The 24,866-nt window shown below is 41.7% G+C and overlaps 1 protein-coding gene across 1 annotated transcript in view; it reads right to left on the reverse strand.

Annotated features, from left to right (window-relative positions):
• Positions 1-24,555, reverse strand: part of TRPA1 (transient receptor potential cation channel subfamily A member 1) — a 61,716-nt gene extending 37,161 nt beyond the window's left edge. The window contains exons 1-7 of the mRNA XM_061604829.1: positions 24,227-24,555; positions 22,088-22,250; positions 16,956-17,131; positions 6,728-6,835; positions 5,104-5,212; positions 4,394-4,539; positions 2,473-2,609 (exon numbers count right to left, since the gene is read on the reverse strand). Coding sequence (XP_061460813.1) covers positions 2,473-2,609; positions 4,394-4,539; positions 5,104-5,212; positions 6,728-6,835; positions 16,956-17,131; positions 22,088-22,250; positions 24,227-24,343 — 956 coding nt within the window. The 5' untranslated portion in view covers positions 24,344-24,555. The remainder of the gene's footprint in view (positions 1-2,472; positions 2,610-4,393; positions 4,540-5,103; positions 5,213-6,727; positions 6,836-16,955; positions 17,132-22,087; positions 22,251-24,226) is intronic.
• Between the last annotated feature and the right edge of the window lie 311 nt (positions 24,556-24,866).

The raw sequence follows: 24,866 nt of genomic DNA on the forward strand, positions 1-24,866 counted from the left end.
GGAGGGATCTTCCCTCATAAAGTTTCGGTCTAGTGTCACGATGCCTGGGAGCGGACCCATGGGGGTTTGAGGGTCATGCCCCTCCGGAATTGGGGTTGCCTACCCGGCAGTGGAATTGCCTACCTGGGACGGTCTATTTGGTTTTTGTATATGCAGGTGCAGGCCGTTAGGAGGTGGAAGTAGGGGGCGCATGGAATACATTCACCCCAGGGGCGAGTCTGAAGGTCTGGGACCCAACTGTTCACGATTGTTTCTGTTTTTGGCAGGTTGCTGGACGGGGATGGAGCAGATGCGCAGTCTACTCTGCAGCCATGGCATGAGCTCATAGGCTGGCCTTGGGGCCGCAAACGCACATTGGTTCACAGCTGGGCCTCTGATGGTGGGCCATGGTTTGGTGACTGGGTCGACAGAGTATGCGCTGGAATGGTCTCCTACCCATGTCGTTCCAGCAGGGTTCAGGGCAGAAGGTTACTGAAGGGCAAGACATGTGAGAACATGCAGTTGAGGCCACAATAGCCTCTGGTCGTCTGCTATGGTCAGACAGGAAGGGCAAGGCCCTCAGTGGCAGGCATGTGAGGACATGCAGTTGAGGCCACGGTAGCCTTGGGTCGTCTGCTGTGGTCAGACATGGAGGGCAAGGCCCTCAGTGGCAGGCATGTGAGGACATGCAGTTGAGGCCTCGGTAGCCTTGGGTTGTCTGCTGTGGTCGGACATGGAGGGCAAGGCCCTCAGTGGCAGACATGCTTGGACATGCAGTTCGGGAGGCAACGATGCCATCCTCCTGATGGACCTGCAGAGGGGTCTGCATGAGATTCTTATCGGGTGTGGGGTAAAGGGAGACTAAGCAGAGGCTTGTCCCCCTTTTGTGGCAAAGAAGTGCGGGAAAAGGTTTAAAGGGAAAGGGCAGCTAGGTGACACCTTTAGGCACCTTTGGGGGCGATTGGCGGTCCGGGGGCCTGCAGCTCAGGGCTATACGGCCCGAGGGGCAGAACACGGGCTGCCTTTGGGGCCAACGTGCCTCATCCGCTCGGAGTTTCACGGCTCCGGGGGGCGGTGATGCGGGTTGGACCCCCTACACATCTTCTGGGTGTGGCCTGAGCTGGGGGTCTGGCACAGGGCAGCCCCGGGCTCAGGCAAGGTTTGGTTGCCCTATGGCTGCAAGCAGGCTTTGCCTGGATCATCAGAATGCTCCCGCACTTGATTTCCCCTCTGCAGGTTCATTATTCTAATTGATTCCGTTTAATAAAGTGGCCCATGATTTAACCCAATGAATGGTGTTTGTGTTTTATTTCGGCAATAGGCCGCAATTCCGTTCCGTGCCCGGTACCTGCCGGGCAAAGGGGCGTGTTTGCGGCTGCTGCCGAAGCCAGGCCGCCATCAAGGGTGTGTGCGTGCGCACGTGGCGCGCCAGCGCGCCGTCGTGACGCACAGTAAGGAGGCGGGGCAGCTGAAGGCCATTTAAGGGCACTCCACCAGCCTCCCGCCCTCCTTTGAATTTTGGCGGCGCCCGCCCGACCCTCCCTCTACTGCAGTGTGATTCATTTGGTCGCTACGGGGCCGACTAGGAATTTTTGGCCTGCCTGCCTCGCTTTGCTGGCAGGTTTCTTTTGCCTACTCCACACTGTGGTTGGGGGGACGGGTCAAGGGTTAGCACGGGTGCCTTTGGGGTTAATAGGCTGATTGGTGTATTTTTAGCTTCAATATGTCAACGGTCACTTGTGGCAAAGAAGTGCGGGAAAAGGTTTAAAGGGAAAGGGCAGCTAGGTGACACCTTTAGGCACCTTTGGGGGTGATTGGCGGTCCGGGGGCCTGCAGCTCAGGGCTATACGGCCCGGGGGGCAGAACACGGGCCGCCTTTGGGGCCAACGTGCCTCATCCGCTCGGAGTTTCACGGCTCCGGGGGGCGGTGATGCGGGTTGGACCCCCTACACATCTTCTGGGTGTGGCCTGAGCTGGGGGTCTGGCACAGGGCAGCCCCGGGCTCAGGCAAGGTTTGGTCGCCCTATGGCTGCAAGCAGGCTTTGCCTGGATCATCAGAATGCTCCCGCACTTGATTTCCCCTCTGCAGGTTCATTGTTCTAATTGATTCCGTTTAATAAAGTGGCCTATGATTTAACCCAATGAATGGTGTTTGTGTTTTATTTCGGCAATAGGCCGCAATCAAGTGGCAGCTGGACAGCCACCTGCAGGGTATGTTTTAATTTGGATTCCTTCATTGAGCAGGGGACTGGACTCGATGGCCTTACAAGGCCCCTTCCAACTCTACGATTCTATGAAATTCATAAGGTGTTTACTCTAAGCCATCCAACTCACTGTGATAGTAGAGTCTTAAATATGCCATATTGTCAAACCAGCAGAGATGATCAGATGATAGAGTACATTCCCTCCCTCTTTAAATATGCCTTCTTCAAATCTACTTGGAAATAAAAAATGGCAGATAGTAAATACAGCAGAATTAGGCAAAGGCCTCACCTGTGAAGCAATGTTTCCTTATTTCCATCTAATGCATCAATGATAGGTTCATCGCCTGCATAAGATGACATCATTAATTTAAGAATTTCAGTAGCTCCTTGGGTAGCAGCAAAATGAAGAGCTGTGCATTTATCATTCTATAAGTGGGAATACAAAGCACAAGAAAGCCTCACAATCATTCCCATTCCTATGCCAAATGTTTTACAGTTTCCATAATAGTCTGAAACCCAAATTTAAGGACATGAAATTTAGACTGAGGGTCCAGGTCAGATTCCAAATATTATTTTATGGTTCTTCCTAAATGCCACTTTGCTACACAAATACTTCCTGTTACAGCCATACATACACTAGTCATTATTTCTCTGTTTAGAGAGACAACCTAGATTCATATCAAATAAGGTAATGAGTGCACTACATGCAACAGCTATCTAAATCTTCAGAGAAATCAAAAGGTTAGAACCAGACTTTGCTCCCACCGTCAGCAGCATCCCCTGAACAGAGTTCATAAGAAGAACCTGCTGCATCAGGCCAATGGCCCATCTAGGCCAGCATCCTGTTCTCATAGTGGCCAACCAGATGCCTGTGGGAAGCCAAAAAGCAGGACCTGAGCACAAGAGCACTCTCTCCTCCTGTAGTTTCCAGCAACTGGTAATCAGAAGCATATTGCCTCCAAATGCAGATGGAGAGAATAGCCATCATTGCTAGGTGCTGCTGACAGCTTTATCCACCATGAATTTGTCTAATCTTTTAAAGTCATCCAAGTTGGTGGCCATGGCTGCTTCTTATGGGAGTGAATTTCATAGTTTAACCATGCTCTGCATGAAGAAGTACTTTCTTTTGCCTGTCCTGAAACTTCTAACAGTTAGCTTCACTGGATGTCCACAAGTTCTAGTGTTAGGGAGAAAAACTTTTCTCTCTCCACATTTTCCATGCCATGCATAATTTTAAACAATTCTATCATGCACCTGTTACTTTTTCTCTAAAGTGAAAAGCCCCCAATAATGCAACCTTTCTTCATTGGGGGAGCCGCTCCATCCCCTAGATCATTTAAGTTGCCATTTTCTGAATTTTTTCCAACTCTACAATATATTTTTTGAGGTGAGGCAACCAGAACTGTACGCAGTATTCCAAATGAGGTCTCACCATAGACTTGTAGAACAGCATTATGATATCAGTGGTTTTATTTTCAATTCATTTCCTAATGATCCCTAGCATGGAGTTTGCCTTTTTCACAGCTGCCACACACTGGGTCAGCATTTTCACTGAGCTATCCACTACGACCCCACGGTCTCTTTCCTGGTCAGTCACTGCCAGTTCAGACCCTATGAGAATATATGTGAAATTAATATTTTTTGTTCCAACTTGTTTGTTTACATTGAATTGTATTTGCCATTTTACCACCCATTCGCTCTTTTTGGAGAGGTCCTTTTGGAACTCTTCACAATCCCTTTTTGTTTTAACAACCCTGAACAATTTAGTATCATCAGCAAACTTGGCCTCCTCACTGCTCATCCCTAACTTTAGATCATTTATGAACAAGTTAAAAAGCACAGCTCCCAATAAGGATCCTTGGGTCCTCCACTTTCCACTCAACTGATGCTCCTCCTGGTGTGGATGGTGACATTTGCTGATTCCCCTCTCCTACTGCAGCCCCACCTTCACCTCTCACACTGTTCCAGAAGAGTGGGAGACCCTCCTCAACGGTGTGAGACTGGCTGCTGCAGGGAAAGCAGCAGAGATCATTTCCCTGCCCCAACTACCAGAACCCTTCTAGTGTATCTAAACCTTTAGTGGACAGAGGAAGTTTTTCCATCCATGGGAGGCAAAGTCTGCACGTAACCTAATGAGATTTAAAACTGCTTTAACTTGGGCTGGATCTTCCCAATACATTTAAATAAAGATGTATTTTGTTAGCCCTTACCTGCTTCAGATCAATTTGTGCTCCATATTCAATGCACATTTTAATCATTTCCAGGTCCCCACTTTGAACTGCCAGATGAAGAGGAGTACACTTTCCATTATTGGTAAAATTGATGTAATGTTCAGAAGAATAGCCTAATTCTTCACCTTAAGAATAAAAAAACTGGTTACAAAGTGCAGGATACAATATGCCAAGAGGTGGAAATAAGATTTATCTCCACATTTTGCAGCATATTCATTTGCCAAAGCAGCTGCCAATACTACTACATGATTTATGCAAATATATTTAACAATGAATCTAAACAAATAAGTTTAATAATTAAATAATAACCAAGTCCATTGAAATACTTGGCAAACTTTGCTCATCTGGTTTTGTTAAGCTTGCAAAGAGATAGTGCATTAGTGTTTGTGAGACTATGGGCCACTGAAAGAAATTCAGAGTAGGGCTTAATCTCCAAATAGCAAGACCATACATGAATGTAGATTTAAATGGCCAGTTCAATTAATAGTTAAAAAAAGACAAACTTATTGAATCCATGCTTATTTCACATTACATAGGAATATTATAAGAACATCATATAGCTGATAGTTGCAAGGATTATGTGAGAAATGTGAAATCTGAGCACAGGCTGTATTTTTAAGGAGCAGGTCTTGAATGAGTGACGCTTTGATTGCAATAAATATTAACAGAAGATTGTAAACTGTATTTACCCTTTTTTATGAGAATCTCCATGCATGATTTTGCACCAGCAAATGCAGCTGCATGGACTGGCATACATCCAAAACTGTTTCTTTTACATATTTTACCACCATTTTCTATCTGCAAGAGAATTATCAATGACAATTTCTGAACATTTAACAAGAAATATAGATTCCCATGCATATTTTCCCATTTATTACTGGACTGCAGTCAGTGGATGCACAGAACACATTAAGCACTAAGTCATTTACATCAGAACTGGCACCTGTGGTAGGGTAAGAACAATGGGTCAATAGCTGGGGCACTAATGACAACTGGAGGTGCTGACATGTGGAGCCACTGGCTGCCCCTCTCATTGACAGATGGATGATTCCTCCAAAGGCCTCTGCAATGATAAAAGCAGAGGTAGGGTCATCTTCCATATGCTGATGGCAATGGCACCAGGTTCCAGAAGAGTGTGCCTTTCTCATGCTCTTTTTTGCTCCACTGGTATGTACAAGAAAGCCAGTATTGGCAGGGCCAAAGAAGGAAGGGATAGTAATGATCTGCTGTCATCTTGCCATGATCTCTGTTAAATGAAGGATTGTCCTTTCAACCTCATTGTCAGGTGTGGGGAACCTTTGGCCCTCCAAATGCTGTTGAAATACAATCCCATCAGTACCAGCAAGCATGGCCAATGGCAGGGGTGATAGGAGTTGTAGTTCAGCAATGTCTGGAGGGCAAAAGGTTCCCCATGCCTGCCCCAAGTCATTGCAGACACAATCTCCCGTTCTCCACTGAAGAAGGAGCATCTGGCTACCACACCCACCTGATATCCATACCCTTTTGAGTGTCTAGCCAGATTTCTTCCCAGAGACAGCAACAATGACCACCGTAGCATGAGTGGATGTGGGGAAGGGCAGGGAGTTTGGCTCTGCTCTGGGTTGTGCCCTTTGTGTTTACAATCCCAAGGAGGCCTATATGCATATCCATGTTGCAGTGCACATGTGATGCCTTTGGCCAGATAATATTTCAGCAGTCTCAGCTCACAACCAACGTCTTCTTTGTCCCTGCATGCTAAAGTGAAAACAGCAACTTTAAAACTTGTTTTAGCTTTCCATTGCTGTACCAGTCTCTATGTGGAGGACAGCACTAGGTTTGCGCCACCCCTTACCTCCCTATGGATTTTGCATATTAGGCAGTGTCAAAATTCTGACCCCCTTGTTTATTAGAACCAACAAATATAAACTGGAGTTGACCACTGATGTGCATTCCCTAGCAGGCATGGAAAAACTTCGTGTATTTCAAGTTAATAAAACGCCAGTTTCCATATAAAAATTTCAAGTTAATGCTTGCTGATAACTGACAGGGACCAGCAAGAGAGTGAAAGTCCATCTGCTGTTCTCTTCACCTTATATTTTGTCACACAGATTTGTCACGGCAAACTTTCAATCTTTTTTTAAAAAACAACAGGGCTTCTAATTCCAGTTCCACAGTAGGTTTCCAATGGCCAGCTCCTTGAAGTCACTTCTAGCAATTAGCACATGTAATGCTTATGCACATAACTTAATATACAGAAACATGAAAAGGTAGGTAACTGTATTAATTCACAGATGAACAAAGCTATACCAACAAAAATAAAATTGTTGTACATACCAGAAGTTCCAGTGCTTCAGAATTATCTTTATAACATGCAAGTAATATAGGTGTGTTCCCACCCTCTCCTTCCAGGTTTACATCTGTAGTGCTGTGTTCAACAAAAATCTAAATATTAAAATTAAAATTAAAATAAATATTAAAATTAAAATTGATCATTTGTCTCGAGATTAATAGGATACATCTGTGCCAGAACAGCTACATCATAATTAATGGCAGACCCATTCTTCCTCTCTATGGGTAACTACAGGGTAACAGGAGGCATAGAGCATCTGGGCTGGGCCTTTAATTCAATGTGCAAATAGCGTACACTTGATTAAAACCTGCCTAGATGTGTTCTTCAACCCCGCTCATAAGGCTGGCCACTGCATCCCGCACCAGCTAGAGTGTTCCACGCATAGTATATTACATAAGTTGATCCTAGAGGATGCAAACAAAGGCATGGATGATGGCTGTCAAATGCAGAAAGGACTCAGGCTGTGAACTGAATGCACTTCCCCCAGACTTCTAGGATTTCTCAACCATCATCAGCACTGTCTTGTATTTGGATGAACCAGGACATAAACCAAGATATGCATGACCTCTGTGCTCTGTGCTTCTGCCCAAAGCCCCTTTGATTTCACTTTTCTCCTCCCTTCTAGCAGAGAAATAAACTAGGAAACTGAAGTTTAATTTGACTTGTAGATCTGGTGTGTTTGGAAGCCATTAACCATAGTTTTCAGTTTGCACATAATAGGAAGCTATGGCTAGCTGCAGCTTTCTAGGCTGTGAGCACATTAATCAGCTACCTCAAAGTGTTTCCATTGGCTACACCTGGAGGGTGATTGGGTTGATCTGCCAATCAGTTGCAAAATCTCTTTGAAGCTGAATTTAAAAAAAACCCTTAAGCTGATTGCACCAAGTTTTAGAGTAACAAGGGGCAGGGTTTAACTAGCATTGCCGTGTCCCTCCATTTTCAGAAAAGAGAGGTGGAGATGCACTAGAACTGGCAGAACAGTGATCGTGTCTCTATCCTTAGTTTGTTTCTCCATATCTCCATTTGCATGAGTGAAGGGGTAGCAAAGGAGCTGCTCATGGGTGTACAAAGCTCACAAAGCCAGAATATGATCATCTGAACTGGGACAACTCAGAAAAAAAGCCAGTATTGGTTATCCAGCGATATTCTTAAGGATGGACTATAGGATACAGATCCTGAACCTTCAGGGAAAATTGAAGGAGGGTTATATATGGTACTGCATACAAAGTTAATTTGTGGAAATTAATTTAAGGTGACTAGAGATAATCTACAGATTTGGACAGTAATGAATGGAAGTAATTGAAGAACAATCAAATTGATCTGAAGCAGAATATTTTAGAGAAATTAATTGAGGACAGAATAATATAAGAGGAACCAATCGTGGGTGACCTCGGTTTCACATTAATTGCATTTATCTGGGATGATGTGGATGGGAAATTATTTGGCTTCCCTTCTGTCTAAATTTGCATCTATATATATAAATTAGTATTTCCCAATTCTGTATTTGTTGGACCATGCTGCAGATTTTTTCAGTACCTAGGATGCACACCTTAACATGGTGAGGGGGTTTGAGAGTGCTGAAGAAGCTAAGAGCAATGCCGTCAGGAGTCTAGACCAAGAGGCTAGACTCCTAGCAGGGGCACACAAGGCGGAATGGTCAAAGCTGAAACACCAGACTAAGATGCATCCAAACTCAGAGGAAGGCAATGGTAAACCACCTTTGAATACCTCTTACCACTAAAACCATATGAACAGAGTATCCAAAATGCAACACAAGTTAGTGATGGAAGATGAGACCCCCAGGTCAGAGGGCACTCACCGAACTACTGGGGAAGAACAAAGGACAAGTACGAGTAGCACTGTGACTAATGATATAGCTGGGTCAAAGCCGAAAGAAAGCCCAGAGGCTGATGTGCACAGATGCGAAAGGAGAGTCCGGAGTTGTACAACGCACACAATAGGAACATGGAATGTGAGAACCATGAACCAGGGAAAGTTAGAAATTGTCAAGCAAGAAATGGAACGCATCAACATTACAATACTTGGTGTGAGCGAACTAAAATGGACGGGAATGGGACATTTTCAATCAGGCAACTACAAACTATATGCAGGAAATGAGAAATTAAGAAGAAATGGGGTTGCTTTAATAGTGAGAAGTGATGTAGCAAGAGCAATTAGGAGGTACAACGCAAGGTCTGAGCGAGTTATATCAATGAGATTAAATGGGAAACCTATCAACATAACCATCATCCAAGTCTATGCTCCAACGGCAAATGCAGAAGAGGAGGACTTGGAGAGATTTTCCGCAGAAGTACAGGAAGAAATTGATCACACACCAAAACAAGATGTTCCAATAATCATGGGGGACTGGAATGCAAAAGTAGGGAACAGAAAAGAATTAGGAATTGTGGGGAAATGGGGCTGAGGAGACAGAAATGAAGCAGGAGAAAGACTTATTGAATTCTGTGAAGCCAATAATTTGTTTCGTGCAAACACATTTTTTGAGCAACCGAAAAGACAAGTATACACGTGGACATCACCCAATGGTCAATATAGGAATCAAATTGATTATATAATTGGTAGCAGAAGATGGAGAAGTTCCATACTTTCTGCAAAAACAAGACCAGGAGCAGACTGCGGTACAGATCATGAACTGGTCGTATCGAAAATCAGAGTAAAGCTAAAGAAGAACAACAAAGCAATCATAATGCCAAAATACAATTTAAATAACATCCCAGAAGCATATAAAGTTCAAATAAGGAACAGGTTTGAGGCTTTAAACTTAGTTGACAGAGAACCAGAAGAACTATGGAATGAAGTCAGAGATGTTATCAGGAAGAATGCAAAAAGACAATACCTCTAGTTAAAAAGAGAGAAAGACCTCAATGGATGACTGAAGAAACTCTTAAAATGGTTAAAGAGAAAAAGAAAGCAAAAACAAAAGGAGATAGAAACACAGTCAGAACCCTAAATGCAACAATACAGCAACTAGTACGTAGGGACAAAGAGAACTATTACAATAGTTACTGTATAGAAATAGAAGAGGACAACAAAAAGGGAAGAACAAGGCCCCTGTTCCAAAAGATTAGAGAAATGAAAGGGAAATTTAAACCAAGAGTAGGGATGTTGAATAATCAACAAGGGAACACACTGACTGACCGAGATGAAATAAAAGGAAGATGGAAGCAATACAATGAAGAACTCTATAAAAGAGATGACAGGATGACAGATTCATTCATGGAGGAACCGTATGATGAAGAACCAGAAATTGTAGAATGCAAGATGAAAGCTGCTCTTAAAATACTTGGAAGAAACAAATCACCAGGAATAGATGGCATACCAATAGAGTTGCTACAAGCTACTGAGACTGAATCTGTCCACATTTTGACAAAAATCTGTCAAGAAATATGGAAAACTAAACAATGGCCCACAGACTGGAAGTGTTCCATATACATCCCAATTCCAAAGAAAGGGGATCCCAGGGAATGCAGTAATTATCGAATTATTGCCTTAATATCCCGTGGAAGTAAAGTAATGCTCAAGATTCTACAACAAAGGCTCTTGCCATGTACGGAGCGAGAAATGCCACACGTCCAAGCTGGATTTAGAAAGGGAAGAGGTACCAGAGATCATATTGCAAACATACGCTGGATAATGGAACGGAAGAAAATCACCCTGAGCTTTATAGATTACAGCAAAGCCTTTTACTGTGTAGATCATGAAAAACTATGGAATGCTTTAAAAGAAATGGGGGTGCCACAGCATTTGATTGTCCTGATGCGCTACCTATACTGTGGACAAGAGGCTATATACACAGAAGAGGGATTTCTATTCCAGATTTTTATTTTGAAAAATATTATACTGTTTTGAGACTACTCTCTTTTTGGTCTATTTTATTTTGACGAATCTGTTTCTTGACGATTGCCATTAATTGTTTCGATCCTGGGAACTGCATTTTGTTTACTTAACTATTGGAGAGATAAGGCTGTCTGCTCTGTCTATACTGTGATGTCACCAAGTTTGGAGTATTAACCCAATTGTTGCTGAAATAAGAAGTGGTTTTTCTATATTTTTCTTTTAAAATGGCAATTAAGAAAGTGGCTGAAAATCTGGAAATAACTATGTTTCAGAAAATAATGGATGAGATTGAGATAATGAAAATTGAATTGAGTAAAATGAAGCAGGAGATTAAAGATATAAGGGTCCCTGTGAGAGAGGTGACCCTGGAAGGGGTCCCTGTGAGAGAGGAGACCCCGGAGATTGGAACAGGGGTCCCTGTGAGAGAGGTGACCCTGGAGACTGGAATAGGGGTCCCTGTGAGAGAGGAGATCCCGGAGATTGGAACCAACGTGGAACAGGAACAAGATTTGGAGTCTATGGACTTTAGAAATAAAATCTATTGTTTGGAACTCAATGTTATCTCTGAAGAAATGAATGAAGATTCTAGAGATAAAGTTATCAATGGCATGGATAATCTTCTGGACTGGAATGATGTGATGGAGCCCAATATAGAGAAAATCTATGGAATTAATTGCAGCCATGTGACAATGGAAAAACTTTTAAGAGATGACCCAGTGTATTTTGAAAAAAAGAACAGAGATATGATTTTACAGCAGTATTTCAGCAACTTATTCAGAATGGATGGCAAGAAAATATTTGGGATAGAGGTAATCCCCATCAGACTCTTACTATATGACTATGGCTTTGACAGCAAGATTATTATGGAATACTGATAATGGAAGATTGGATATTGAAATTACTGGACTTAACAAGACTACTGAAGATGGAAGATGGAAAATGGAACTAATAGAGATAATAGAACAATGGCTACTGAAATTATTGAACCTAACAGATTCTGATGTGATGGATTAATTGAAATGTTTATTTTGACTATGGTTATGACAATAAGATTATCATAATTAGTAATGAGATGGATTAATCGATATGCTTATCTGGAAAAAAAAATTGATAGATATATTTCTTAAAGAATTGAAACCTCTCTTTGACTTTTTGTGGAAAGAATAAAGTAATGTTTATGAGATTTGATGATTAAGTAAGATAACTACTGGAGGAAAGTGATTTTATAATATGACTTAAGAGACAGGATTGTTATATATTATAGACTTTTAACTGATTTGATCTTTGACAAATGGGAAGTCAATATTTTACTCTTTATTTTTTATTTTTGTTTTTTTTTTTCTTTTTTTCTTTTTGTTTAACTATTTTTGATTTTGTTTTTTGTCTTTGAATGTTTTATGATTTTGTCTTGTATGTTTTATGAAAATCTGAATAAAAATTATTGAAAAAAAAAAAAAGAAATATGGAAAACTAAACAATGGCCCACAGACTGGAAGTGTTCCATATACATCCCAATTCCAAAGAAAGGGGATCCCAGGGAATGCAGTAATTATCGAATTATTGCCTTAATATCCCGTGGAAGTAAAGTAATGCTCAAGATTCTACAACAAAGGCTCTTACCATATATGGAGCGAGAAATGCCAGACGTCCAAGCTGGATATATAAAGGGAAGAGGCACCAGAGATCATATCGCAAACATACGTTGGATAATGGAACAGAGCAAGGAATTTCAGAAGAAAATCACCCTGTGCTTTATAGATTACAGCAAAGCCTTTGACTGTGTAGATCATGAAAAACTATGGAGTGCTTTAAAAGAAATGGGGGTGCCACAGCATCTGATTGTCCTGATGCGCAACCTATACTGTGGACAAGAGGCTACTGTAAGGACAGAATATGGAGAAACCGATTGGTTCCCCATTGGAAAGAGTGTGAGACAGGGGTGTATTTTATCACCCTATTTATTTAATCTACATGCAGAACATATCAGACGAAAAGCAGGATTGGATCAAGATGAAAGAGGTATGAAAATTGGAGGGAGAAATATCAATAATTTAAGATATGCAGACGATACCATACTACTAGCAGAAACCAGTAATGATTTGAAACAAATGTTGATGAAAGTTAAAGAGGAAAGCACAAAAGCAGGACTACAGCTGAACATCAAAAAGACTAAAGTAATGACAACAGAAGATTTATGTAGCTTTACAGAGGGTCCAGAGGGTCACATCACTCGAAAATGCTTGGAAGTTGTTTAAAAACACTATATTAGAAGCTCAACTGGAGTGCATACCGCAGATCAGAAAAGGTACCGCCAGGGCCAAGAAGATGCCAGCATGGTTAACGAACAAAGTCAAGGAAGCTCTTAGAGGCAAAAAGTCTTCCTTCAAAAAATGGAAGTCTTGTCCAAATGAAGAAAATAAAAAAGAACACAAACTCTGGCAAAAGAAATGCAAGAAGACCATAAGGGATGCTAAAAAAGAATTTGAGGAGCACATTGCTAAGAACATAAAAACCAACAACAAAAAATTCTATAAATACATTCAAAGCAGGAGACCATCTAGGGAGGCGATTGGACCCTTGGATGATAAGGGAGTCAAAGGTGTACTAAAGAACGATAAGGAGATTGCAGAGAAGCTAAATGAATTCTTTGCATCTGTCTTCACAGTGGAAGATATAGGGCAGATCCCTGAACCTGAACTAACATTTGCAGGAAGGGATTCTGAGGAACTGAGACAAATAGTGGTAACGAGAGAGGAAGTTCTAAGCTTAATGGACAATATAAAAACTGACAAATCACCGGGCCCGGATGGCATCCACCCGAGAGTTCTCAAAGAACTCAAAGGTGAAATTGCTGATCTGCTAACTAAAATATGTAACTTGTCCCTTGGGTCCTCCTCCGTGCCTGAGGACTGGAAAGTGGCAAATGTAATGCCAATCTTCAAAAAGGGATCCAGAGGGGATCCCGGAAATTACAGGCCAGTTAGCTTAACTTCTGTCCCTGAAAAACTGGTAGAAAGTATTATTAAAGCTAGATTAACTAAGCACATGGAAGAACAAGCCTTGCTGAAGCAGAGCCAGCATGGCTTCTGCAAGGGAAAGTCCTGTCTCAGTAACCTATTAGAATTCTTTGAGAGTGTCAACAAGCATATAGATAGAGGTGATCCAGTGGACATAGTGTACTTAGACTTTCAAAAAGCGTTTGACAAGGTACCTCACCAAAGGCTTCTGAGGAAGCTTAGCAGTCATGGAATAAGAGGAGAGGTCCTCTTGTGGATAAGAAATTGGTTAAGAAGCAGAAAGCAGAGAGTAGGAATAAACGGACAGTTCTCCCAATGGAGGGCTGTAGAAAGTGGAGTCCCTCAAGGATCGGTATTGGGACCTGTACTTTTCAACTTGTTCATTAATGACCTAGAATTAGGAGTGAGCAGTGAAGTGGCCAAGTTTGCTGACGACACTAAATTGTTCAGGGTTGTTAAAACAAAAAGGGATTGCGAAGAGCTCCAAAAAGACCTCTCCAAACTGAGTGAATGGGCAGAAAAATGGCAAATGCAATTCAATATAAACAAGTGTAAAATTATGCATATTGGAGCAAAAAATCTGAATTTCACATATACGCTCATGGGGTCTGAACTGGTGGTGACCGACCAGGAGAGAGACCTCGGGGTTGTAGTGGACAGCACGATGAAAATGTCGACCCAGTGTGCGGCAGCTGTGAAAAAGGCAAATTCCATGCTAGCGATAATTAGGAAAGGTATTGAAAATAAAACAGCCGATATCATAATGCCGTTGTATAAATCTATGGTGTGGCCGCATTTGGAATACTGTGTACAGTTCTGGTCGCCTCATCTCAAAAAGGATATTACAGAGTTGGAAAAGGTTCAGAAGAGGGCAACCAGAATGATCAAGGGGATGGAGCGACTCCCTTACGAGGAAAGGTTGCAGCATTTGGGGCTTTTTAGTTTAGAGAAAAGGCGGGTCAGAGGAGACATGATAGAAGTGTATAAAATTATGCATGGCATTGAGAAAGTGGATAGAGAAAAGTTCTTCTCCCTCTCTCATAATACTAGAACTCGTGGACATTCAAAGAAGCTGAATGTTGGAAGATTCAGGACAGACAAAAGGAAGTACTTCTTTACTCAGTGCATAGTTAAACTATGGAATTTGCTCCCACAAGATGCAGTAATGGCCACCAGCTTGGACGGCTTTAAAAGAAGATTAGACAAATTCATGGAGGACAGGGCTATCAATGGCTACTAGCCATGATGCCTGTGCTCTGCCACCCTAGTCAGAGGCAGCATGCTTCTGAAAACCAGTTGCCGGAAGCCTCAGGAGGGGAGAGTGTTCTTGCACTTGGGTCCTGCTTGCGGGCTTCCCCCAGGAACCTGGTTGGCCACTGTGAGAACAGGATGCTGGACTAGATGGGCCACTGGCCTGATCCAGCAGGCTCTTCTTATGTTCTTATGTTCTTACAGTTGACAATGAGGACATTGAACTTGTCAATGATTATCAATACCTTGGCACAGTCATTAACCAAAATGGAGACAATAGTCAAGAAATCAGAAGAAGGCTAGGACTGGGGAGGGCAGCTGTGAGAGAACTAGAAAAGGTCCTCAAATGCAAAGATGTATCACTGAACACTAAAGTCAGGATCATTCAGACCATGGTATTTCCGATCTCTATGTATGGATGTGAAAGTTGGACAGTGAAAAAAGCAGATACATCATTTGAAATGTGGTATTGGAGAGCTTTGTGGATACCATGGACTGCAAAAAAGACAAATAATTGGGTGTTAGAACAAATTAAACCAGAACTATCACTAGAAGCTAAAATGATGAAACTGAGGTCATCATACTTGGGACACATAATGAGAAACATGATTCATTAGAAAAGATAATAATGCTGGGAAAAACAGAAGGGAGTAGAAAAAGAGGAAGACCAAACAAGAGATAGATTGATTCCATAAAGGAAGCCATAGACCTGAACTTACAAGATCTAAACAGGGTGGTTCATGACATATGCTCTTGGAGGTCACTGATTCATAGGGTCACCAAAAGTCATAGTCGACTTGGAGGCACATAAAAACTCCCTGATGCCATCAGCATATCAGCAATACTGAACTCAGTTGGTCCAGGAATTAATCTACAAAGTGCTTGCAAATATGACAGTGGAGAGTAGATTTATACTTTTGGGTAGCCACTAACAGCTATTTACCAACCAAAGATAACTGCAGATATACAGGAGACAGTGGGGGGAAAGAGGCTTCTTCACCAGTTACCAGCAGTTCATATTCCTTCAGATGGGTGCTTTACTATCTTTGAATAGCTTCAGAACAGGATTTCAACCACTTGTGCTTCAGCTTCACTTAACATCACCAACCACTAGTTTATCATCAACTTGCCTTTAGGAAAACATATTGGCCACTCACCTTCTGGGAACACTGCTCATCTAAATCCTGAATTGTACACTCCCTACCACTTGAAACCAAGTCTTACAAATTTATACACCAAGACCCACAATGCAGACCCTACAATGCAGAGAACCCAATGACTTCAATGCAACTTTCTCCTAGGGCAGGCAGCCTTTCCCAACTAGTGGGCTACCAGATGTTGTTGGACCACAACTCCCATCAGCCTCAGCCAGCATTGCCAATGGTCAGGAAAGATGGGAATTGTGGTCCAACAACATCAGGTGGCCCACTAGTTGGGAAAGGCTTTCCTAGGGCAACTGATTTTTTGACCATCCTCTTCTGTCAGGGGTTGGCATCTCTGGCCCCCCAGCCTAATTTCATATAGGCTGCAAGGAAGGAATTTAAAGGAAAAATGGGGAAAAAACAGGGTAGCAAAGAGAGAGAGAGAGAGAGAAAGGGGTATGGCAGAGAGGGAAAAGAAATTGGGATCTTATCTCCCATTTTTGGCTTTGACCTCACCCACTTTTTGCTCTTGCCTTCTCACTACTGACTTCACTGACTGTGGCCCGACAGAAAAAAAAATGTTCCCCATTCCTGTTCTATGGTATGCCTTCAACAACAGCATGATCATCAGATCTAAACAGGTAATACAGTTTATCTCCATATTGCAAAAAACAAACCCTGAAGCTGCTAATGCCTGCTGATTAAACTGCTCTTAAAAGGTGAAGAAAAAGGTCTGGTTAAAAAGCTGGTAAATCTCCTGATCCTCTGCTTCAGTCTGCTGCCAGTGAGATTCCTTACCTATGATACAGTACAGCATCTTCTAAACTCTGGTCTTCATGATTTCAGTTGTTGTTATATCAGTACAGAGGTTTCACAACTATATACAGTTCAAATCATGAGAATATTTCATTGTTTACTTTTCACATACATGCATATAACTTTACCTTAACTAATTCATTGTGAAGGGACTGCACAGCCAAATGAAGTGGGGCCATCATACTGGAATTAAGAATGTTTGGGTTAGCTCCTCTGCCGAGAAGTAATTTAACACTTTCAGCCTGTCTTTTTTTCGTGGCCCAGTGCAGTGCTGTATTTCCAGAGCAGTCAATCACATTTAGTGCTAGGTCAAAGGGTAGGAAAACAGAGCAGGTGTTATATCACACTTGTACAACTCATACAATAACTGAAGTTAATGTTAATATAGTTATATAACAAAAATAGTAACTGTAAATGCAGATGCTAATGTAATAAAAAAGTACCAGCTTTTTCTGTTCTGTATCATTTGGATTCTGAATTGAAACCACCAAATCTAAATGCATGTTTGTGATATACTCTTTAAAAAAAGCTTTACTTTCCCATCTTATCTGTACTTGTGAATACATTCTAATGGTCTACTTTTAAGAGCCCATTGTCTTACTGATTTTGCAGGATATGATACAAAGGTGTGCTTTGTACAATGGGATACAGGCATCTGAAAATACATTCATAAGTAAATGTAAATGTACTGCCTTCAAGTCGATTCCAAGTTACAGCAACCCTATGAATAGGGTTTTCATGAGGCTGAGAGGCAGTGACTGCCCCAAGGTCACCCAGTGAGCTTCATGGCTATGTGGGGATTCAAACCCTGGTCTTCCAGGTCATAGTCCAACACCTTAACCACTAGAAGATCATAATTCCAAATGCAAAATTGACACACTTGCTTTTACATGGGTTATGCTTCCCTTTGAAAGCCATTTCCTAACTGTTTTCCCCCTCAAAACAGACACAATTCCTAAGTACCTAACAACATAGATACCTAAGGGTTCTCGTAGTACAAACTGAACTAAATCACTAGAGCAGTGGGAGGAACGGGAGGAAGAAGAATTGAACAGGTGATACAGATCCAGTTGTCAAGCCACACGACACTGAAACTTGATATGTTTAATTGCATGGTGAAGCCATCATGCATCCCAGTGCCAGTTTTTCAATAGGCACAGGTATCTTGCTGAACCACCACAAAATTTTGAGATCAGTAATAGCAATATAATATATCTGCAGGCACTAAAAAAAAAAAGTACTAAGATTATCTGGGTGATAAGAATGTATGAAAAGTCTTGCTAGGTTGATCTAGTCCAATATCCTGTCCTCACAGTGGCCAAACACATGACTACGGGAAGGCCACAGGCAGGACATTTCTCCTGCTTGTGTTCCCCAGCGAGAAGTATTCATACTGCTTTTGACAGTGGAGGCAGAACAAAGCCATCACGGCGAGCAGCTACTGAGAGCGTTATCCTCCATGAATTTGTTGAAACCCCTTTTAAAGTTATCCCAAGTGGTCATCACTGTATCTTGTGGAAGTGAATTCCATAGTTTAACTATGTGTTGTGTGAAGAAATACCTCCTTTTATCTGTCCTGAATCTCCAACATTCAGCTTTATTGGATGCTCCGGGTTTCTAATATAGCATCAGAGGTAGAAACACTTCTGTATCTGCTTTCTCCACACCATTTCTATCCAACATTAGTCATACTCTGAGTAACTCAGTAAGTTAAGTAACTGAAGCCCACTAATTTCAGTGGGTCTTCTTTGAGTATGGCTTATTTGGGTACCACTCTCTGTAAGTGGATACCACCCTCTGTTGGCTGTTTGATGGCCAGCAAATTATTGTGCATTTCCTAAATTCCAGAGGCAGCACAATCCAGGTTTGGTTTTCTTTGGAGGTCAACAATGGAGGAATGCCATTTTTGTAGTATTCCTATATTTACAACATAACATTTAATAGATGTGAAACAGAATGGTCTGAGGGTCCAAACACCGTTTCAGATGTATCCATGACACTGAGCATGCCCAGCTGTATTTTTTATTTTTTTTCTAACTGCGGAGCTCCATGCCATACTATTAACTGCTTTTGAAAGTCCCCTCAGTTCTAAAAGCAGTTTGCCATGGGACATAGGGTTCCTCAAGAAACACAAGTGTTTGGACACAGAGGTCTAGTTTTCCCAGTTCCATAGATTTTATTTATGGATTTATTTCCTACATTTATATCCTGGATTTCCTCCAAGGAGCTCAAAGTGACATACATTGTTCTCTGGACGCACACATGCAAACAAACACTGGGCCATTCTGAAACTACAGACCATGGAGGTCCACATTCCAGAATGCTACCCGAGACCTAGAAGCCAGTGCGAATGAGGAGCTTGACCTTGCTAGCTAAAGGTTAGGTAACAAGTTCTCAGTCCATGCAAACCAACTCAGTCCTGCAGCTCCTCTGAAGACAGTATGGGAAAGTCTGGAAGAGTGTTAATGCAGATGCAAGGTGATTCAGAATCCATGTCTCAAAAAGACAGATGTTTCCTAAGATCTTGAACAAGACTATCTCAAATTACAAGATATCTATTACTAGAACTTGAATCAAGGCTGAACCATACTTAACTGGGCTCAGGTACCTAGATACAGCTTGTGGATTGAACCCCCATCATGGAGAAATTGCCACATAACTTACAAGAGAAATAGATCTTACTAGTGATCTCAGTAGATAGGAGTACCTATCTGGTAAGACAGCTGTGGCTGTTTCTGGACTGGAATAGTCTGACCACTGTTGTCCATGCACTGGTAACCTCCAGGCTGGATTACTGGCCATCCTTGAGGTTGGTCCGGAAGCTGCAGCTGGTGCAAAATGCAGCACGACTGCTCACTGGGGCAGGGTATTGCCAACATGTCACCTCACTGCTGAAAGAATTGCACTGGCTACCTATTAGCTACTGGGTTAAGTTCAAGCTTTTAGTTTTGGTGTACAAAGCCCTATACAGCTTGAGACCAGGATAACTGAATGACCATCTTATCCTTTATATATCTAGTCAATCACAGCGCTCTGCAGGTGAGGGCCTCCTGCAGATACCATCTCATCAGGAGGTTCGTTCTGCACAACATAGGAAAAGGAGCTTCAGTGTAATGACACCTACCCTTTGAAATTCCCTCCCCTTAAATATTAGACAGACACCATCTCTGTTATCTTTTTGGTACGTACTGAAGAGCTTCCTCTTTCAACAAGCCTCTTAAGTAGAGACCTTATCCCAGTCTGTGTCTGTGTTGGAATTTTAAGAAATTAAGCTTTTAAAGATGTTTTTAAACTTTATTTTCTTTTTAAAAAATAGATTTTTAACGCTTTTAAAAATGTTTTTAAAAGACGTTTTGTTTTAATATATTTAAAGTCTGTTTTTATGATGTGTTAAAGTGTTTTTAGTGCTTTTGTTTGCCACTCTGGGAGAAAGGGCAGGATATACATCTAATATATAAATAAATAATAAATATATAAATATAATAAATATATAAATAATAAATAAATAATAAATAAATAAATAATAGGCTGAAAACATAAAGGATAGAGTTCATCCATAACTTGGCCAAGGTCAGAAATGAACCAAGCTTCACCTTTATTCAATCAAGAATGGGAAGCTGGCCATAAGAGATTGCTACTCCATCTCCAGGGGAGTCACATTTAGTGCTAGGTCAAAGGGTAGGAAAATAGAGCAGATGTTATATCACACTTGTGTGATGCATACAATAAATGAAGTTCACATTAATATGTTATTTAGCAAATAGTAACTGTAAATGCAGATGCTAATTTAATTTAAAAAGTACCAGCTTTTTCTGTTCTGTATCATTTGGATCTCAGTAAAAGTGATGGCAACTGTGGCCTGCTTGAAAGTCACTGAGGCAGAAGGCAGGCATCACATTGGACTTATGTTTGGCAAGGCCAAACTAACACCACAGCCAGAGCACACAATTCAAAGATTTGAACTGTGTGGTACAGTGCTAGTGGTGGAAATAGTGCAGCTAATTTCCATGAGATGAACATCCAACTTGATGCTCTCGGTTTCCACACAAACAGTAAACACACACAATCAGAACAGGAGGTTTTATGTGTTCATGGGCAACAGAATAGAGCATGTTAGATCAATACAACCAGAACAATGGCACTGTATTCCAACAGATCCTGGAGACTATGCTACGAGGTTCACTCCAGCAGCTGATCTGACGCAATCCCTGTGAGTAAAGAGACTGGAGTTCCTCTTGGACCAGGATATGTTTCCAACAGTGGAAGAAGACTGCTTTGAATTCATGAACCCAGAGGAAGATGCAGAAATTTGTCTACAGATGGCTACCCCCAAGACCAGCATCACACACAAATATTACCTGGGTGCTCACCATTTCAGCTGCTTCTCAAGATGGACAATGTTCCTACATACTATCTTGTTTACATCATGCATTCCTTTCATCAGTCATGAGAAGACCTGCCCACCAGCTGCCACCACTGGCATCTGTGTTTGGGCACATAGATAGATGAATTATCTCAAGCAGAGATAAAGGTCCTCTGTAAGACTGATGTTAAGGCAACGAAGCAAGGGAGAGTGAAAACATTTAGTTGCTCCACTGTTGTGGTAGTGTGGGAATGTGTTGTGAAAAGGCACACACAAAGATAATGTGGTCTCATTAGTTAATGAAGTAGTTGTTGTACTGTACGGTTATCAAATTATGTGGATAGTGAATTCTAGGCAGGAAGTGTTCTGTTCATCTGGGCATTCTTATATTGCCCCCTAGTCTCTGCATGTAGAACACCTTTACATTTTCTGTTAGCAACTGATCAAGCCTTAGTATCTATTATCATATATTGATTGGTTATTCCTATGTTTAAACCAATTTTCCTCAAAAGAAAAAAAGCCTCCCTCTGTTTTGTTCTCTGCCATTAATGTAGCCTAGAGGGGCTGGCCTTGCATTATCTTTTCATATCATCCGTACAATCTCTTTTTTATCAGTCAGATTCCATCATCCATTAATCCTTCTTCTACAATTTAGTAATTGATCATCTGAATTTATAAGCTGTTTGCTGTTCAAATTGTGCTCAAGTTATTAATAAAGATGAAGAATGAATAACATGAAAGTGCGTATTGAATGTCAGTTTAGCTGACTGGATAGACACACAGCTTAACTTATGTTGAGACCATAACAAAGTTTCTCTCATGAAATAACATATGTACATGTGGGTATCTGCTGATCAATAGAGTCATGCTACAAATTAATAATAATAATTTTGTCACCTTCAACTGAAGAATCATCTATAATCACTTGCATTAACTCAAGTTGACCTCCTCCTGCAGCATGATGCAATGGAGTGGCATTTAGATCATCCAGTTTCTTAAGTCCATCACGATTCTTCTTAATAAAGCTTCGTAGTCTGCAGGTACTTCCATCTGAGATGACCTATGTTGGGATTTTTTAAAAATAAATAATGCAATAATCTTTATTTCCAAAATAATTACAGTACAGAAACTTCATATGCTCTAGACATCCAGCACTATATATGGTTGGCTGCTTGTTTCGGGAACACCTTGGCATTTGCACATTAATTGCTTTTAACCTGACTTAAGCCAGAGTAACTAACTAAACAGCATTGCATTTGTCTGAATAATCTTTTAATCCAACTATTCCAACTTATTTTATCTGTGTTCAGGAGGGAAAAAATCATCCAGGTTCATAGGACAGCTAATCCAGGGCTCTTGCTTTTTCTGTAACATTGTGTTTTGGCTCAATTGCTTGAGCCATATTAGCTCTGAAAACATCATAGTATGTGCTTCTCCTCTCTACAGACAGCATCAAGGAATACGGCTATTTTCTATGCAACAAGGCTACTTTCATTTCCTACATGGGAATAGTACATTATGCTACATGAACCAGAGTGCAGATAGTAAAAACAACAACAAAAACTGGTTGTTTAAAAACATCCTAAGACCTATGTTAACCGTTGGATCAAGGCCAATAAAAAGATTAGAAAGTCTTCCTGATAGCAGCATATCTGTTTGTGACTCACAGGAAATTACCATATTCATTCTGATATCATTGTCAAAGGCAACTCAAACCAGTTCAGAAACAAGTAACCCTTAAATTGTCTACATTTTAAACATCATGGGCTAAACTGAAGCATTCCACAAATTCATGTCATTTTCATTCCTTCTTTTCTATTTCACATATACATAGTTCAAAGAGTCATCGAATTGGAAAAAGTCCGTTCAACATCCTGCCTCAAAGGAGGTTTTAGAGAATGTGAACACTTCTTTTTAGATTCCAGATACAAGTATATAACCAACGGGTGCTTCATTTTGAAGATCTAACTTTTCAGCATTGCAGACTTCTTGGTTAGGATATTTATACTATGTTTGGATTGTCACACCTGCTTGTGATGCAACATTCCTAATATGCTTAGTGATGCTAATGATCCTTTTTTCATCTTAAAGGCATCATGCAAATGTTAATGAGGGATTAAAAGCAAAATAAATCAACTGTACTTGAGTGTCACATCATAAAACAGATGTACGAAATAACAAACTACAGTTTAAGCTTCACTTGTGACAGTAGTCACATATGTGCATGACATTTTCAGATGACCAACAGAAAGGGACACACATATAAATAAAGATATAAGCTCTTGGGAAAGACTTGCAGAATTGTGTAGAATGAACAACCCTGGGAAAAGGCTTCTCTACGCAACTTGTTACCTACAAAGCTGCTAACAAAAGCACTCCTTGTATGGTAAGACCAAAATTCATTTTTGGGCTTCAGAACCACGCACAGCTCCAAATCGAACATGGGCAATTTAGGCTGAGGTGAAGAAGATCTCTGCTCAGGGCTAGCATATTTGAAGGGACTCTCCATTCCATAGTGTCACAGCTGCACAGAACTTAAGAGTCATATCTCTTATTTTAGAGTCAATGTGGTTGTTTTGAGATGAAAAGGGCAATCTAAATTTTTCAGGGAATGGCTATGATAACCATAGAAAGAACACTGGAAATCCCAACATAACTTTCATTTTTGGAATACAAACTAAAATGTTGTTGTTGATTTTTCCTGGAAGGCCCCTTGTGTCCTATTTGTCAGAAAGAAATTCAACAGGAGCAGTTTCTACCAGTATAGAGGCGTACCAATGGTAAAACTTTGCCTTTTGAATTTCTAACAAAGGGTATATTGTGTGGATGATCCTGAAAGAAAAAACAAAAGCTCACAACCATAAACCCATAAACCACTCCAAAACAGGATTCCCCAGCTGTACAGATCTGAAGCCAACTCATACCTGTTCCCCCAAACCCCCCGCCCCCAATGCGTGGCTGCTTCAGGTTCCAATCCTATACCCATTTAGCTGAACTCATTGGACCTGTCTAGGATTGCGCAGTCAGGCTCTTTACCTTAAACACATCCTGCGAGGCAATGGAGGCTGCGTCGGCTTCGCACACGACCCCTTCGTAGCTGGTATTCTGCTTGCTTTCCCCGGACTGGAACAACTTCAGAAGAGAGCGCTTCATGGCTAGAGACTTAAGTCTCGGTCCTCAAGCGCGCGTCTGGCAGCCCACTTCTGCAGTGTCGACCTGTGAAAGCCACTGAGTCAAGGAACGGTCCAAGACGAGCAGGAGAAAGCTCGCGGTTGGCTCTTGTCCTGGCCACGCCACGCCCACGCCCACCGAGTGGGAGGTGGGCGAGAGAGGCGCGCGGCTCGTGAGAGAGGGACCTGGCTTTGCTAGTCCTGGGTGGGAGAGGAACGGCGTGGTCGTTGACGAGCTTGCCGCCTCCCTGCAGGGTCTGACTGAGGAATATTGTCCTCGGAAGGGTCTGTGACTGGCAAGCGAGGCTTGTTGGAATGAGCCCGGTGACGAATTCTGCCGCGTAGAAGGCAGGAAATTGCGAGCAGAACAGAGAGCGCCCGACTGTCCAGAAGCGGGAGCGACGACTTCCAATGGCGAAGAAAGTGGGGAGGGGAGGGGGGCAAGGGAGCATTCTCGAAGACAGATACTTGTCTGTTGTGTTCTCGCACCCCTCAGTTGGAAGAGA

The sequence above is a fragment of the Rhineura floridana genome, chromosome 1 (genome assembly GCF_030035675.1).
Source record: "Rhineura floridana isolate rRhiFlo1 chromosome 1, rRhiFlo1.hap2, whole genome shotgun sequence".
NCBI lineage: Eukaryota > Metazoa > Chordata > Lepidosauria > Squamata > Rhineuridae > Rhineura > Rhineura floridana.